Genomic DNA, 14453 nt, shown 5'->3' with positions numbered 1-14453 from the left:
CACACACGCCCTACACTGCATGTATTAGGATTGAACTATGATATCGAGGCTGCCTGTGTTTCGCTGACTAGTAGGTTTCTTAAATTCACAATCTTCAGGTTTCTTATCTTCTCTTCAGTAGAAGTACACCACTGAGGCCATTTTCATCAAACCTGCTCAGAGATGTTATAGCATAGATATAGTGAGAGATGATACACACGATGATATACAACACAAAAACATCCTATGGTGTTCTGCATTAGCATCGAACAGCCCCTGTGATATGCCACTTTTCAGGGAAGTTAGAAACCAATATAAACAGGCAGTTAGAAAAGCCAAGGCTAGCTTTTTCAAGCAGAAAATTGCTTCCTGCAAGACAAACTCAAAAAAGTTTTGGGACACTAAAGTCCATGGAGAATAAGAGCACCTCCTCCCAGCTGCCCACTGCACTGAGGATAGGAAACACTGTCACCACCGATAAATCCACTATAATTGAGAATTTCAATAAGCATTTTTCTACGGCTGGCCATGCTTTCCACCTGGCTACCCCTACCCCGGTCAACAGCACTGCACCCCCCACAGCAACTCGCCCAAGCCCCCACCATTTCTCCTTCTCCCAAATCCAGTCAGCTGATGTTCTGAAAGAGCTGCAAAATCTGGACCCCTACAAATCAGCTGGGCTAGACAATCTGGACCCTTTCTTTCTAAAACGATCTGCAGAAATTGTTGCAACTCCTATATACTAGCCTGTTCAACCTCTCTTTCGTGTTGTCTGAGATTCCCAAAGATTGGAAAGCAGCTGCGGTCATCCCCCTCTTCAAAGGGGGGGGACACTCTTGACCCAAACTGCTACAGACCTATATCTATCCTACCCTGCCTTTCTAAGGTCTTCGAAAGCCAAGTCAACAAACAGATTACCGACCATTTCAAATCCCACCTCACCTTCTCCGCTATGCAATCTGGTTTCAGAGCTGGTCATGGGTGCACCTCAGCCACGCTCAAGGTCCTAAACAATATCTTAACCGCCATCGATAAGAAACAATACTGTGCAGCCGTATTCATTGACCTGGCCAAGGCTTTCGACTCTGTCAATCACCACATCCTCATCGGCAGACTCGATAGCCTTGGTTTCTCAAATGATTGCCTCGCCTGGTTCACCAACTACTTCTCTGATAGAGTTCAGTGTGTCAAATCGGACGGCATTTTGTCCGGGCATCTGGCAGTCTCTATGGGGGTGCCACAGGGTTCAATTCTTGGGCCGACTCTCTTCTCTGTATTTTTCAATGATGTCACTCTTGCTGCTGGTGAGTCTCTGATCCACCTCTACGCAGACGACACCATTCTGTATGCTTCTGGCCCTTCTTTGGACACTAACAACCCTCCAGGCGAGCTTCAATGCCATACAACTCAACTCTCTTCCGTGGCCTCCAATTGCTATTAAATACAAGTAAAACTAAATGCATGCTCTTCAACCGATCGCTGCCTGCACCTGCCCTCCCGTCCAGCATCACTACTCTGGACGGTTCTGACTTAGAATATGTGGACAACTACAAATACCTAGGTGTCTGGTTAGACTGTAAACTCTCCTTCCAGACTCACATCAAACATCTCCAATCCAAAGTTAAATCTAGAATCGGCTTCCTATTTCGCAACGAAGCATCCTTCACTCATGCTGCCAAACACCCTCGTAAAACTGACCATCCTACCAATCCTCAACTTCGGCGATGTCATTTACAAAATAGCCTCCAATACTCTACTCAATAAATTGGATGCAGTCTATCACAGTGCCATTTGTTTTGTCACCAAAGCCCCATATACTACCCACCACTGTGACCTGTACGCTCTCGTTGGCTGGCCCTCGCTTCAAACTCGTCGCCAAACCCACAGGCCCCCGGTCATCTATAAGACCCTGCTAGGTAAAGTCCCCCCTTATCTCAGCTCGCTGGTCACCATAGCAGCACCCACCTGTAGCACGCGCTCCAGCAGGTATATCTCTCTGGTCACCCCTCAAAACCAATTCTTCCTTTGGCCGCCTCTCCTTCCAGTTCTCTGCTGCCAATGACAGGAACGAACTACAAAAATCTCTGAAACTGGAAACACTTATCTCCCTCACTAGCTTTAAGCACCAGCTGTCAGAGCAGCTCACAGATCACTGCACCTGTACATAGCCCATCCATAATTTAGCCCAATTAACTACCTCTTCCCATACTGTATTTATTTATTTATTTTGCTCATTTGCACCCCATTATTTCTACTTTGCACATTCTTCCATTGCAAATCTACCATTCCAGTGTTTTACTTGCTATATTGTATTTACCTCGCCACCATGGCCTTTATTTGCCTTCACCTCCCTTATCTCACTTCACTTGCTCATATTGTATATCGACTTATTTTTCTACTGCATTATTGACTGTATGTTTGTTTTACTCCACGTGTAACTCTGTGTTGTTGTATGTGTCAAACTGCTTTGCTTTATCTTGACCAGGTTGCAATTGCAAACGAGAACTTGTTCTCAACATGCCTACCTGGTTAAATAAAGGTGACATAAATAAAATGTGCAGGGATGTTGTATTATGATCAGAGATGTTGTTTTCTAGATATAGTGAGAGATGATCAGAGATGTTTTATTCTAGATTTAGTGAGAGATCAGAGATGTTGTATTCTAGATATAGTGAGAGATGATCAGGGATGTTGTATTCTAGATATAGTGAGAGATGATCAGAGATGTTGTATTCTAGATATAGTGAGAGATGATCAGAGATGTTGTATTATAGATATAGTGAGCGATGATCAGGGATGTTGTATTATAGATATAGTGAGAGATGATCAGGGATGTTGTATTATAGATATAGTGAGAGATGATCAGATGTTGTATTATGATCAGAGATGTTGTATTCTAGATATAGTGAGATAATCAGAGATGTTGTATTCTAGATATAGTGTGAGATAATCAGGGATGTTGTTATATTGTAGATATAGTGAGAGATGATCAGGGATGTTGTATTATAATCAGAGATGTTGTATTCTAGATATAGTGAGATAATCAGGGATGTTGTTATATTGTAGATATAGTGAGAGATGATCAGGGATGTTGTATTATAGATATAGTGAGAGATGATCAGGGATGTTGTATTATAGATATAGTGAAAGATGATCAGATATAATGTTGTATTATAGATATAGTGAGAGATAATCAGAGATAATGTTGTATTATAGATATAGTGAGAGATGATCAGGGATGTTGTATTATAGATATAGTGAGAGATAATCAGAGATGTTGTATTATAGATATAGTGAGAGATGATCAGAGATAATGTTGTATTATAGATATAGTGAGAGATAATCAGAGATAATGTTATATTCTAGATATAGTGAGATAATCAGAGATGTTGTTGTATTGTAGTTATAGTGAGAGATGATCAGAGATGTTGTATTATAGATATAGTGAGAGATGATCAGAGATGTTGTATTATAGATATAGTGAGAGATAATCAGAGATAATGTTGTATTATAGATATAGTGAGAGATGATCAGGGATGATGTTGTATTCTAGATATAGTGAGAGATGATCAGATATATTGTATTATAGATATAGTGAGAGATGATCAGAGATGTTGTATTATAGATATAGTGAGAGATGATCAGAGATAATGTTGTATTATAGATATAGTGAGAGATGATCAGAGATGATGTTGTATTATAGATATAGTGAGAGATGATCAGGGATGTTGTATTATAGATATAGTGAGAGATGATCAGATATATTGTATTATAGATATAGTGAGAGATAATCAGAGATGATGTTGTATTATAGATATAGTGAGAGATGATCAGGGATGATGTTGTATTATAGATATAGTGAGAGATGATCAGGGATGATGTTGTATTCTAGATATAGTGAGAGATGATCAGATATATTGTATTATAGATATAGTGAGAGATGATCAGAGATAATGTTGTATTATAGATATAGTGAGAGATGATCAGAGATGATGTTGTATTATAGATATAGTGAGAGATGATCAGGGATGTTGTATTATAGATATAGTGAGAGATGATCAGATATATTGTATTATAGATATAGTGAGAGATAATCAGAGATGATGTTGTATTATAGATATAGTGAGAGATGATCAGGGATGATGTTGTATTATAGATATAGTGAGAGATGATCAGGGATGTTGTATTATAGATATAGTGAGAGATGATCAGATATATTGTATTATAGATTGTATTATAGATGTTTTCTTTGTTAGGTGGGCAGTAGTTTTCCATCTCGCCACACTGCATATGTACAATATAGCCACTTATATCCATGATCACGTTCAACAGAGATGATCAGATATATTGTATTATAGATATAGTGAGAGATGATCAGATATATTGTATTATCGATGGTGAGAGATGATCATGGATGTAATAGATGGTGAGAGAATAATACACGCCCCTCTTATTGGCCATGGGCTTCATCTGCTTGCCTTGCAGTATATGATGGCAGGCAGTATAGTGATTTACAACGGGAGAAAGTCAATTTTTGCTGTGTGTTTCAAACATGAAATAAAGGGATGTTTTCTTTGTTAGGTGGGCAGTAGTTTTCCATCTCGCCACACTGCATATGTACAATATAGCCACTTATATCCATGATCACGTTCAACAACAGTAAATGAGCTGAAACCAGGCTTGATGCCCAACTGGCTCTAAGAGACCTGATCATTAGCATCAGTTAGCTAACGCCTTTTTAATTTTTTACATTTTATTTAACCTTTATTTAATTAGGCAAGTCAGTTAAGAACAAATTCTTATTTACAATGACGGCCTTCACCGGCCAGACACTGGGCCGATTGTGCGCCGCTCTATGGGAACTCCCTGCCGGTTGTAATACAGCCTTAATGAGCCATGTAACGGTATTGTTTTCCATTGTTCCTCTTTCCCTCTCTCAGGGTGGAGACTGCATGCACCAAGCTGGTGCAGGCTGCGTCCATGTTGAAAGCAGACCCTTACTCCGTCCCTGCTCGAGATTACCTCATCGACGGCTCCCGTGGAATCCTCTCTGGCACCTCTGACCTGCTGCTCACCTTCGACGAGGCTGAGGTACCGTGGAGTACCGGAGAGTACAGTAGTGTAAAGTGGAGTAGTGTAAAGTGGAGTAACGTACTGTACAGTAGACTGGAGAGAACAGTAGTGGAGTACCGTACAGTAGACTGGAGAGTACATTACAGTATTGGAGAGTACAGTAGACTGGAGAGAAGATTACAGTAGAGTGGAGAGTACAGTAGACTGGAGAGAAGATTACAGTAGAGTGGAGAGTACAGTAGACTGGAGAGTACATTACAGTAGACTGGAGAGTACAGTAGACTGGAGAGAACATTACAGGAGAGTACAGTAGACTGGAGAGAACATTACAGTAGAGTGGAGAGTACAGTAGACTGGAGAGTACATTACAGTAGACTGGACAGTACAGTAGAGTGGAGAGTACAGTACAGTAGAGTGGAGAGTACAGTACAGTAGAGTGGAGAGTACATTACAGTAGAGTGGAGAGTACATTACAGTAGAGTGGAGAGTACATTACAGTAGAGTGGAGAGTACATTACAGTAGAGTGGAGAGTACATTACAGTAGAGTGGAGAGTACATTACAGTAGAGTGGAGAGTACATTACAGTAGAGTGGAGAGTACATTACAGTAGAGTGGAGAGTACATTACAGTAGACTGGAGAGTACAGTAGACTGGAGAGTACAGTAGTGGAGTACCGTACAGTAGACTGGAGAGTACATTACAGTAGACTGGAGAGTACATTACAGTATTGGAGAGTACAGTAGACTGGAGAGAACATTACAGTAGAGTGGAGAGTACAGTAGACTGGAGAGTACATTAAAGTAGACTGGAGAGAACATTACAGTAGAGTGGAGAGTACATTACAGTATTGGAGAGTACAGTAGACTGGAGAGAACATTACAGTAGAGTGGAGAGTACAGTAGACTGGAGAGAAGATTACAGTAGAGTGGAGAGTACAGTAGACTGGAGAGTACATTACAGTAGACTGGAGAGTACAGTAGACTGGAGAGTACAGTAGACTGGAGAGTACAGTAGACTGGAGAGTACAGTAGACTGGAGAGTACAGTAGACTGGAGAGTACAGTAGACTGGAGAGTACAGTAGACTGGAGAGTACAGTAGACTGGAGAGTACAGTAGACTGGAGAGTACAGTAGACTGGAGAGTACAGTAGACTGGAGAGTACAGTAGACTGGAGAGTACAGTAGACTGGAGAGTACAGTAGACTGGAGAGTACAGTAGACTGGAGAGTACAGTAGACTGGAGAGTACAGTAGACTGGAGAGTACAGTAGACTGGAGAGTACAGTAGACTGGAGAGTACAGTAGACTGGAGAGTACAGTAGACTGGAGAGTACAGTAGACTGGAGAGTACAGTAGACTGGAGAGTACAGTAGACTGGAGAGTACAGTAGACTGGAGAGTACAGTAGACTGGAGAGTACAGTAGACTGGAGAGTACAGTAGACTGGAGAGTACAGTAGACTGGAGAGGAGAGTAGACTGGAGTGGAGAGTAGACTGGAGTGGAGAGTAGACTGGAGTGGAGAGTAGACTGGAGTGGAGAGTAGACTGGAGTGGAGAGTAGACTGGAGTGGAGAGTAGACTGGAGTGGAGAGTAGACTGGAGTGGAGAGTAGACTGGAGTGGAGAGTAGACTGGAGTGGAGAGTAGATTACAGTGGAGTGGAGAGTAGATTACAGTGGAGTGGAGAGTACATTACAGTGGAGTGGAGAGTACATTACAGTGGAGTGGAGAGTACATTACAGTGGAGTGGAGAGTACATTACAGTGGAGTGGAGAGTACATTACAGTGGAGTGGAGAGTACATTACAGTGGAGTGGAGAGTACATTACAGTAGAGTGGAGAGTACATTACAGTAGAGTGGAGAGTACATTACAGTAGAGTGGAGAGTACATTACAGTAGAGTGGAGAGTACATTACAGTAGAGTGGAGAGTACATTACAGTAGAGTACATTACAGTAGAGTACATTACAGTAGAGTACATTACAGTAGAGTACATTACAGTAGAGTACATTACAGTAGAGTACATTACAGTAGAGTACATTACAGTAGAGTACATTACAGTAGAGTACATTACAGTAGAGTACATTACAGTAGAGTACATTACAGTAGAGTACATTACAGTAGAGTACATTACAGTAGAGTACATTACAGTAGAGTACATTACAGTAGAGTACATTACAGTAGAGTACATTACAGTAGAGTACATTACAGTAGAGTACATTACAGTAGAGTACATTACAGTAGAGTACATTACAGTAGAGTACATTACAGTAGAGTACATTACAGTAGAGTACATTACAGTAGAGTACATTACAGTAGAGTACATTACAGTAGAGTACATTACAGTAGAGTACATTACAGTAGAGTACATTACAGTAGAGTACATTACAGTAGAGTACATTACAGTAGAGTACATTACAGTAGAGTACATTACAGTAGAGTACATTACAGTAGAGTACATTACAGTAGAGTACATTACAGTAGAGTACATTACAGTAGAGTACATTACAGTAGAGTACATTACAGTAGAGTACATTACAGTAGAGTACATTACAGTAGAGTACATTACAGTAGAGTACATTACAGTAGAGTACATTACAGTAGAGTACATTACAGTAGAGTACGTTACAGTAGAGTACGTTACAGTAGAGTACGTTACAGTAGAGTACGTTACAGTAGAGTACGTTACAGTAGAGTACGTTACAGTAGAGTACGTTACAGTAGAGTACGTTACAGTAGAGTACGTTACAGTAGAGAACGTTACAGTAGAGAACGTTACAGTAGAGAACGTTACAGTAGAGAACGTTACAGTAGAGAACGTTACAGTAGAGAACGTTACAGTAGAGAACGTTACAGTAGAGAACCGTTACAGTAGAGAACCGTTACAGTAGAGAACCGTTACAGTAGAGAACCGTTACAGTAGAGAACCGTTACAGTAGAGAACGTTACAGTAGAGAACGTTACAGTAGAGTGGAGAGAACGTTACAGTAGAGTGGAGAGAACGTTACAGTAGAGTGGAGAGAACGTTACAGTAGACTGGAGAGTACAGTAGACTGGAGAGTACAGTAGACTGGAGAGTACAGTAGAGTGGAGAGAACATTACAGTAGAGTGGAGAGAACATTACAGTAGAGTGGAGAGAACATTACAGTAGAGTGGAGAGTACAGTAGAGAACCGTACGTTACAGTAGAGTGGAGAGAACGTTACAGTAGAGTGGAGAGAACGTTACAGTAGAGTGGAGAGTACGTTACAGTAGACTGGAGAGTACAGTAGACTGGAGAGTACAGTAGACTGGAGAGTACAGTAGACTGGAGAGTACAGTAGAGTGGAGAGTACAGAACAGGAGAGTGGAGTGGAGAGTACAGAACAGGAGAGTGGAGTGGAGAGTACAGAACAGGAGAGTGGAGAGTACAGAACAGGAGAGTGGAGAGTACAGAACAGGAGAGTGGAGAGTACAGAACAGGAGAGTGGAGTGGAGAGAACAGGAGAGTGGAGTGGAGAGAACAGGAGAGTGGAGTGGAGAGAACTGGAGAGTGGAGTGGAGAGAACTGGAGAGTGGAGTGGAGAGGACTGGAGAGTGGAGTGGAGAGGACTGGAGAGTGGAGTGGAGAGGACTGGAGAGTGGAGTGGAGAGGACTGGAGAGTAGAGTGGAGAGGACTGGAGAGTAGAGTGGAGAGGACTGGAGAGTAGAGTGGAGAGGACTGGAGAGTAGAGTGGAGAGGACTGGAGAGTAGAGTGGAGAGGACTGGAGAGTAGAGTGGAGAGGACTGGAGAGTAGAGTGGAGAGGACTGGAGAGTAGAGTGGAGAGGACTGGAGAGTAGAGTGGAGAGGACTGGAGAGTAGAGTGGAGAGGACTGGAGAGTAGAGTGGAGAGGACTGGAGAGTAGAGTGGAGAGGACTGGAGAGTAGAGTGGAGAGGACTGGAGAGTAGAGTGGAGAGGACTGGAGAGTAGAGTGGAGAGGACTGGAGAGTAGAGTGGAGAGGACTGGAGAGTAGAGTGGAGAGGACTGGAGAGTAGAGTGGAGAGGACTGGAGAGTAGAGTGGAGAGGACTGGAGAGTAGAGTGGAGAGGACTGGAGAGTAGAGTGGAGAGGACTGGAGAGTAGAGTGGAGAGGACTGGAGAGTAGAGTGGAGAGGACTGGAGAGTAGAGTGGAGAGGACTGGAGAGTAGAGTGGAGAGGACTGGAGAGTAGAGTGGAGAGGACTGGAGAGTAGAGTGGAGAGGACTGGAGAGTAGAGTGGAGAGGACTGGAGAGTAGAGTGGAGAGGACTGGAGAGTAGAGTGGAGAGGACTGGAGAGTAGAGTGGAGAGGACTGGAGAGTAGAGTGGAGAGGACTGGAGAGTAGAGTGGAGAGGACTGGAGAGTAGAGTGGAGAGGACTGGAGAGTAGAGTGGAGAGGACTGGAGAGTAGAGTGGAGAGGACTGGAGAGTAGAGTGGAGAGGACTGGAGAGTAGAGTGGAGAGGACTGGAGAGTAGAGTGGAGAGGACTGGAGAGTAGAGTGGAGAGGACTGGAGAGTAGAGTGGAGAGGACTGGAGAGTAGAGTGGAGAGGACTGGAGAGTAGAGTGGAGAGGACTGGAGAGTAGAGTGGAGAGGACTGGAGAGTAGAGTGGAGAGGACTGGAGAGTAGAGTGGAGAGGACTGGAGAGTAGAGTGGAGAGGACTGGAGAGTAGAGTGGAGAGGACTGGAGAGTAGAGTGGAGAGGACTGGAGAGTAGAGTGGAGAGGACTGGAGAGTAGAGTGGAGAGGACTGGAGAGTAGAGTGGAGAGGACTGGAGAGTAGAGTGGAGAGGACTGGAGAGTAGAGTGGAGAGGACTGGAGAGTAGAGTGGAGAGGACTGGAGAGTAGAGTGGAGAGGACTGGAGAGTAGAGTGGAGAGGACTGGAGAGTAGAGTGGAGAGGACTGGAGAGTAGAGTGGAGAGGACTGGAGAGTAGAGTGGAGAGGACTGGAGAGTAGAGTGGAGAGGACTGGAGAGTAGAGTGGAGAGGACTGGAGAGTAGAGTGGAGAGGACTGGAGAGTAGAGTGGAGAGGACTGGAGAGTAGAGTGGAGAGGACTGGAGAGTAGAGTGGAGAGGACTGGAGAGTAGAGTGGAGAGGACTGGAGAGTAGAGTGGAGAGGACTGGAGAGTAGAGTGGAGAGGACTGGAGAGTAGAGTGGAGAGGACTGGAGAGTAGAGTGGAGAGGACTGGAGAGTAGAGTGGAGAGGACTGGAGAGTAGAGTGGAGAGGACTGGAGAGTAGAGTGGAGAGGACTGGAGAGTAGAGTGGAGAGGACTGGAGAGTAGAGTGGAGAGGACTGGAGAGTAGAGTGGAGAGGACTGGAGAGTAGAGTGGAGAGGACTGGAGAGTAGAGTGGAGAGGACTGGAGAGTAGAGTGGAGAGGACTGGAGAGTAGAGTGGAGAGGACTGGAGAGTAGAGTGGAGAGGACTGGAGAGTAGAGTGGAGAGGACTGGAGAGTAGAGTGGAGAGGACTGGAGAGTAGAGTGGAGAGGACTGGAGAGTAGAGTGGAGAGGACTGGAGAGTAGAGTGGAGAGGACTGGAGAGTAGAGTGGAGAGGACTGGAGAGTAGAGTGGAGAGGACTGGAGAGTAGAGTGGAGAGGACTGGAGAGTGGAGAGTAGAGTGGAGAGTAGAGTGGAGAGTAGAGTGGAGAGTAGAGTGGAGAGTAGAGTGGAGAGTAGAGTGGAGAGTAGAGTGGAGAGTGGAGAGTAGAGTGGAGAGTAGAGTGGAGAGTAGAGAGTAGAGTGGAGAGTAGAGTGGAGAGTAGAGTGGAGAGTAGAGAGTACAGTAGAGTGGAGAGTAGAGTAGCGTGGAGAGAACTGGAGAGTAGAGCACAGCAACATAGTTTCTTGAAGGAGTTTCATCTCACCCTTCAACTGAACGTCTTGTAAACGACATTAGTTACACACAGGCATAACCCTCCTCCCTCAAAACAAATGTGTGTTACAACACCGCACATCTCCGCAGGCTAGAGGTAGTTCCTTAAACCAGGCAGCCGTACCATCACCCCCCATCAATCAGCCTCCATACATCACCCGGCTCAGGGAAACAGCACACAGTTTAGAGACAGGCGGCCAGGGGCTTCGTCCCAAATGGTGACTTTTTCCCTATTTAGTGCACTGTATAGGGAATAGGGTGCCAATCGGGATACAACCAGGGAAATTGTTTACACGGCAGCACTGGGATTGGGAGAGGAGCACAGTAACAACAACACACACGGACACACGGACACACGGACACAACACATGCAGCTGGTCAGGAGCTGACAGAGCAGGACTGTCAGTGGCACAGCATTATTATCAGGCCTCATTAACTAGACAAGCTACAGTACCGATGGTGGAGGTTATTCATCCTTTTATTTGTCTCCTCCAGTTGAGCTCAGATGACCTCTTTTTACAAGGGAAGCCTTGTTATTTCCTTATGGTGTTTATGTAATATCACATTAGCATAATCACTACAAAATAATCACCTTCAGCGATAATTCAGACCTCAAACTGGAAAATGTTTTTACTGAACAATTACATGTAACATGGATTAGGGTATAATGGATGTATTTCAACTGACTGAGTCCCTTTTATATGAAATGTAACTCGGTAAAGTCATTGAAATCGTTGCGTGTTGATTTCTTTTGGTTTTGTTCGGTATAGATTGGGGCAAAAGGTATCGCAACAAAACGCTGAAAGATACAGATATCACTAAGAAGCCAGAGCAATATATCTATCAATATAGATTATTGATCCTGTTTCCTGTTCTTTTGATCAATTGCAGGTTCGTAAAATCATCCGTGTGTGTAAAGGTATCCTGGAGTACCTGACCGTGGCAGAGGTGGTGGAATCCATGGAGGATCTGATCACGTACACAAAGAACCTGGGACCTGGTCAGACCCTTTAAACTTCATTTAACACCTCAGTCTTTTAGCAGACGCTCTTATCTAGAGCCACTTCCATTAGTGCATTCATCATAAGGTAGACAGGTGAGACGACCACATATATCACAGTCATAACCACGTAGTTACCTTGGCTACTGAGATGACTTGAATAATACAATGCATATAAACTGTGTGGTTCCAGCCCTGAATGTTGATTGGCTGACAGCCGTGGTATATCATACCGTATACCACGGGTATGACAAAACATTTATTTTCACTGTTCTAATTACGTTGGTAACCAGTTTATAATAGCAATAAGGCACCTCGGGGGTTTGTGATATAAGGCCAATATACCACGGTTAAGGACTGTATCCATGCGATGCGTCGTGCCTAAGAACAGCCCTTAGCCGTGGTATATTGTCCATATACCACACCCCCTCATGCCTTATTGCTTAAATAACCAGTAATATTTGACATTTACCTGACACTTTTATCCGAAACGATTACAATGAATGCATGCATGTGTCTAATGGTAGCCCCAGTGCCAAATGCTGTGTTGACGTCACGATTTGATGAAATATTTAATGTTCTCTTCATGGATGGCCTGTCGTCAGGAAGTGGAAATGACTTGAGAGAAACGTCTTGCGTAACTGGTCCTTTGTGTGGTTGTTCCTGTCCAGGGATGACGAAGATGGCCAAGATGATTGACGAGAGGCAGCAGGAGCTGACCCATCAAGAACACCGTGTGATGCTAGTCAAGTCTATGAACACGGTCAAAGAGTTGCTACCTGTTCTAATCTCAGGTGACTACTTCTTTCTCCTCTTCTGTTCTCTTCTCTCTAAGGATCATTCTTATTTCTATTATTTCTGACTGTAGAGGGGTAGATGGACAGGAAAGGTTGAGATGGGACTAGAACCCCCGGTGTCAGTCCAGAGTCAGCACCTTTGCCACTAGTCAGATTCTGACACAGGACCGTTTCTCTAACAGAATAATACTGGATCTTCACAGTTATCTATACATCTAACAAGTCTGTAAAAAAACAAATCGCTTTTTTACTGGTGATCACTGTTGTTCTTACTCCAGGAATCAAGATCTTTGTGACGACCAAGACTTCCGGCAGCCAGGGAGTAGAGGAGTCTCTGAAGAACAGGAACTTCACCTTCGAGAAGATGAGCGCTGAGATCAACGAGATCATCAGGGTGCTGCAGCTCACTTCCTGGGACGAAGACGCCTGGGCCAATAAGGTACGGAGCTAGCTAGAACCACACCCCCCCCCCCTCAGGGTTGTCTTTGGCCGGTGTAGGGAGAGGCTTCCCCTAGATGCCGATCTTGGGTCAGTTTTGTAACATTAACGGTTAATGTTAGGATTGGGGGGGGGAAGATGCTGATCTTGGATCTGTACCTGGGTAGCTTGTCTTTGCCCCTCTCTCTCACGCTCACACACCTCGACCCTCGAGAGCTGCTCGTCACAGACAAGGAGGAGGGTAAATGTTTTGACCAATCACTGCTCATTAGACCACTACTTCTACAGCTGAAGAAAGCTGTTTTTGGGGGGTTTCTGGATCTGTAATGCGAGTCACAGCCCATGGCTTGGTCTGCTGAACACCCACGTGCGCTCACATACACATAAACACTCCCAGAATGCTGCGGGAGAAGAGCGCACAACAGCCTGTCACCCCTCTGTCCCCCGTCACCCCTCTGTCCCCCGTCACCCCTCTGTCCCCCGTCACCCCTCTGTCCCCCGTCACCCCGCTGTCCCCCGTCACCCCGCTGTCCCCCGTCACCCCTCTGTCCCCCGTCACCCCGCTGTCCCCCGTCACCCCACTCTCCTCTGTCCCCCATCACCCCCCCGTCACCCCTCTGTCACCCGTCACCCCACTCTCCTCTGATGTACTTCTTCTTTACTAGGCTTCTTACTTCTGTTTCCTCTTATTTTTCCGTTGGTATGTCTGGTTAAACTTTTCTACATGCTTTGTTCTTCCTTTCTTTTGACCCCCCCCTCCCCCCCTGTAGAAGGTAAGCCTACATCTTTCGACCCCTACCTACCTTGCTGTGTGGTTGTGCATTCAGCAGCAGCATGTCTGGTAGCTCTCTGTCTGTGTTGATGATGATGATGACAGTCTTGTTCCATGTGTGTTTTTGTGTAGTAGATCACTGCTGTAGTAACTCTAGAAATGCTACTATATTAGATGCGCTAGCTAGGTGAGTGATATTAACATAATGGAATTACATATTTGGGGAAAATGTGCAGCAAGTTCTGAAAATGTATTTATTTGACTGTAAAAATAAATGTTTTTCTTTTAATATTTAGTTCTTTCAAGTTTGACATAACATACCATAAACAGCTGATCTGAGTGGTGTTCTCCTGTATTGTAGATGTTGGTAATAGGATGTTCTTCTCCTGTATTTATAGATGCCGGTAATAGGATGTTCTTCTCCTGTATTGTAGATGCTGGTAATAGGATGTTCTTCTCCTGTACTATAGATGCCGGTAATAGGATGTTCTTCTCCTGTATTTATAGAT

At 44.4% G+C, this 14453-nt stretch overlaps 1 protein-coding gene across 1 annotated transcript in view; it reads left to right on the top strand.

Moving 5' to 3' along the window:
* Nucleotides 1–14453, top strand: part of LOC129828615 (vinculin-like) — a 72074-nt gene that overhangs the window by 35744 nt on the left and 21877 nt on the right. The window contains exons 3-6 of the mRNA XM_055889697.1: nucleotides 4920–5070; nucleotides 11829–11937; nucleotides 12609–12731; nucleotides 13013–13173. Of these exons, the coding sequence (XP_055745672.1) occupies nucleotides 4920–5070; nucleotides 11829–11937; nucleotides 12609–12731; nucleotides 13013–13173 (544 nt within the window). The remainder of the gene's footprint in view (nucleotides 1–4919; nucleotides 5071–11828; nucleotides 11938–12608; nucleotides 12732–13012; nucleotides 13174–14453) is intronic.

This window comes from Salvelinus fontinalis, chromosome 30, assembly GCF_029448725.1.
Source record: "Salvelinus fontinalis isolate EN_2023a chromosome 30, ASM2944872v1, whole genome shotgun sequence".
Classification (NCBI taxonomy): domain Eukaryota; kingdom Metazoa; phylum Chordata; class Actinopteri; order Salmoniformes; family Salmonidae; genus Salvelinus; species Salvelinus fontinalis.
Note: the sequence above shows the minus strand (reverse complement) of the source record. Positions and strands in the feature narration are given on the sequence as shown.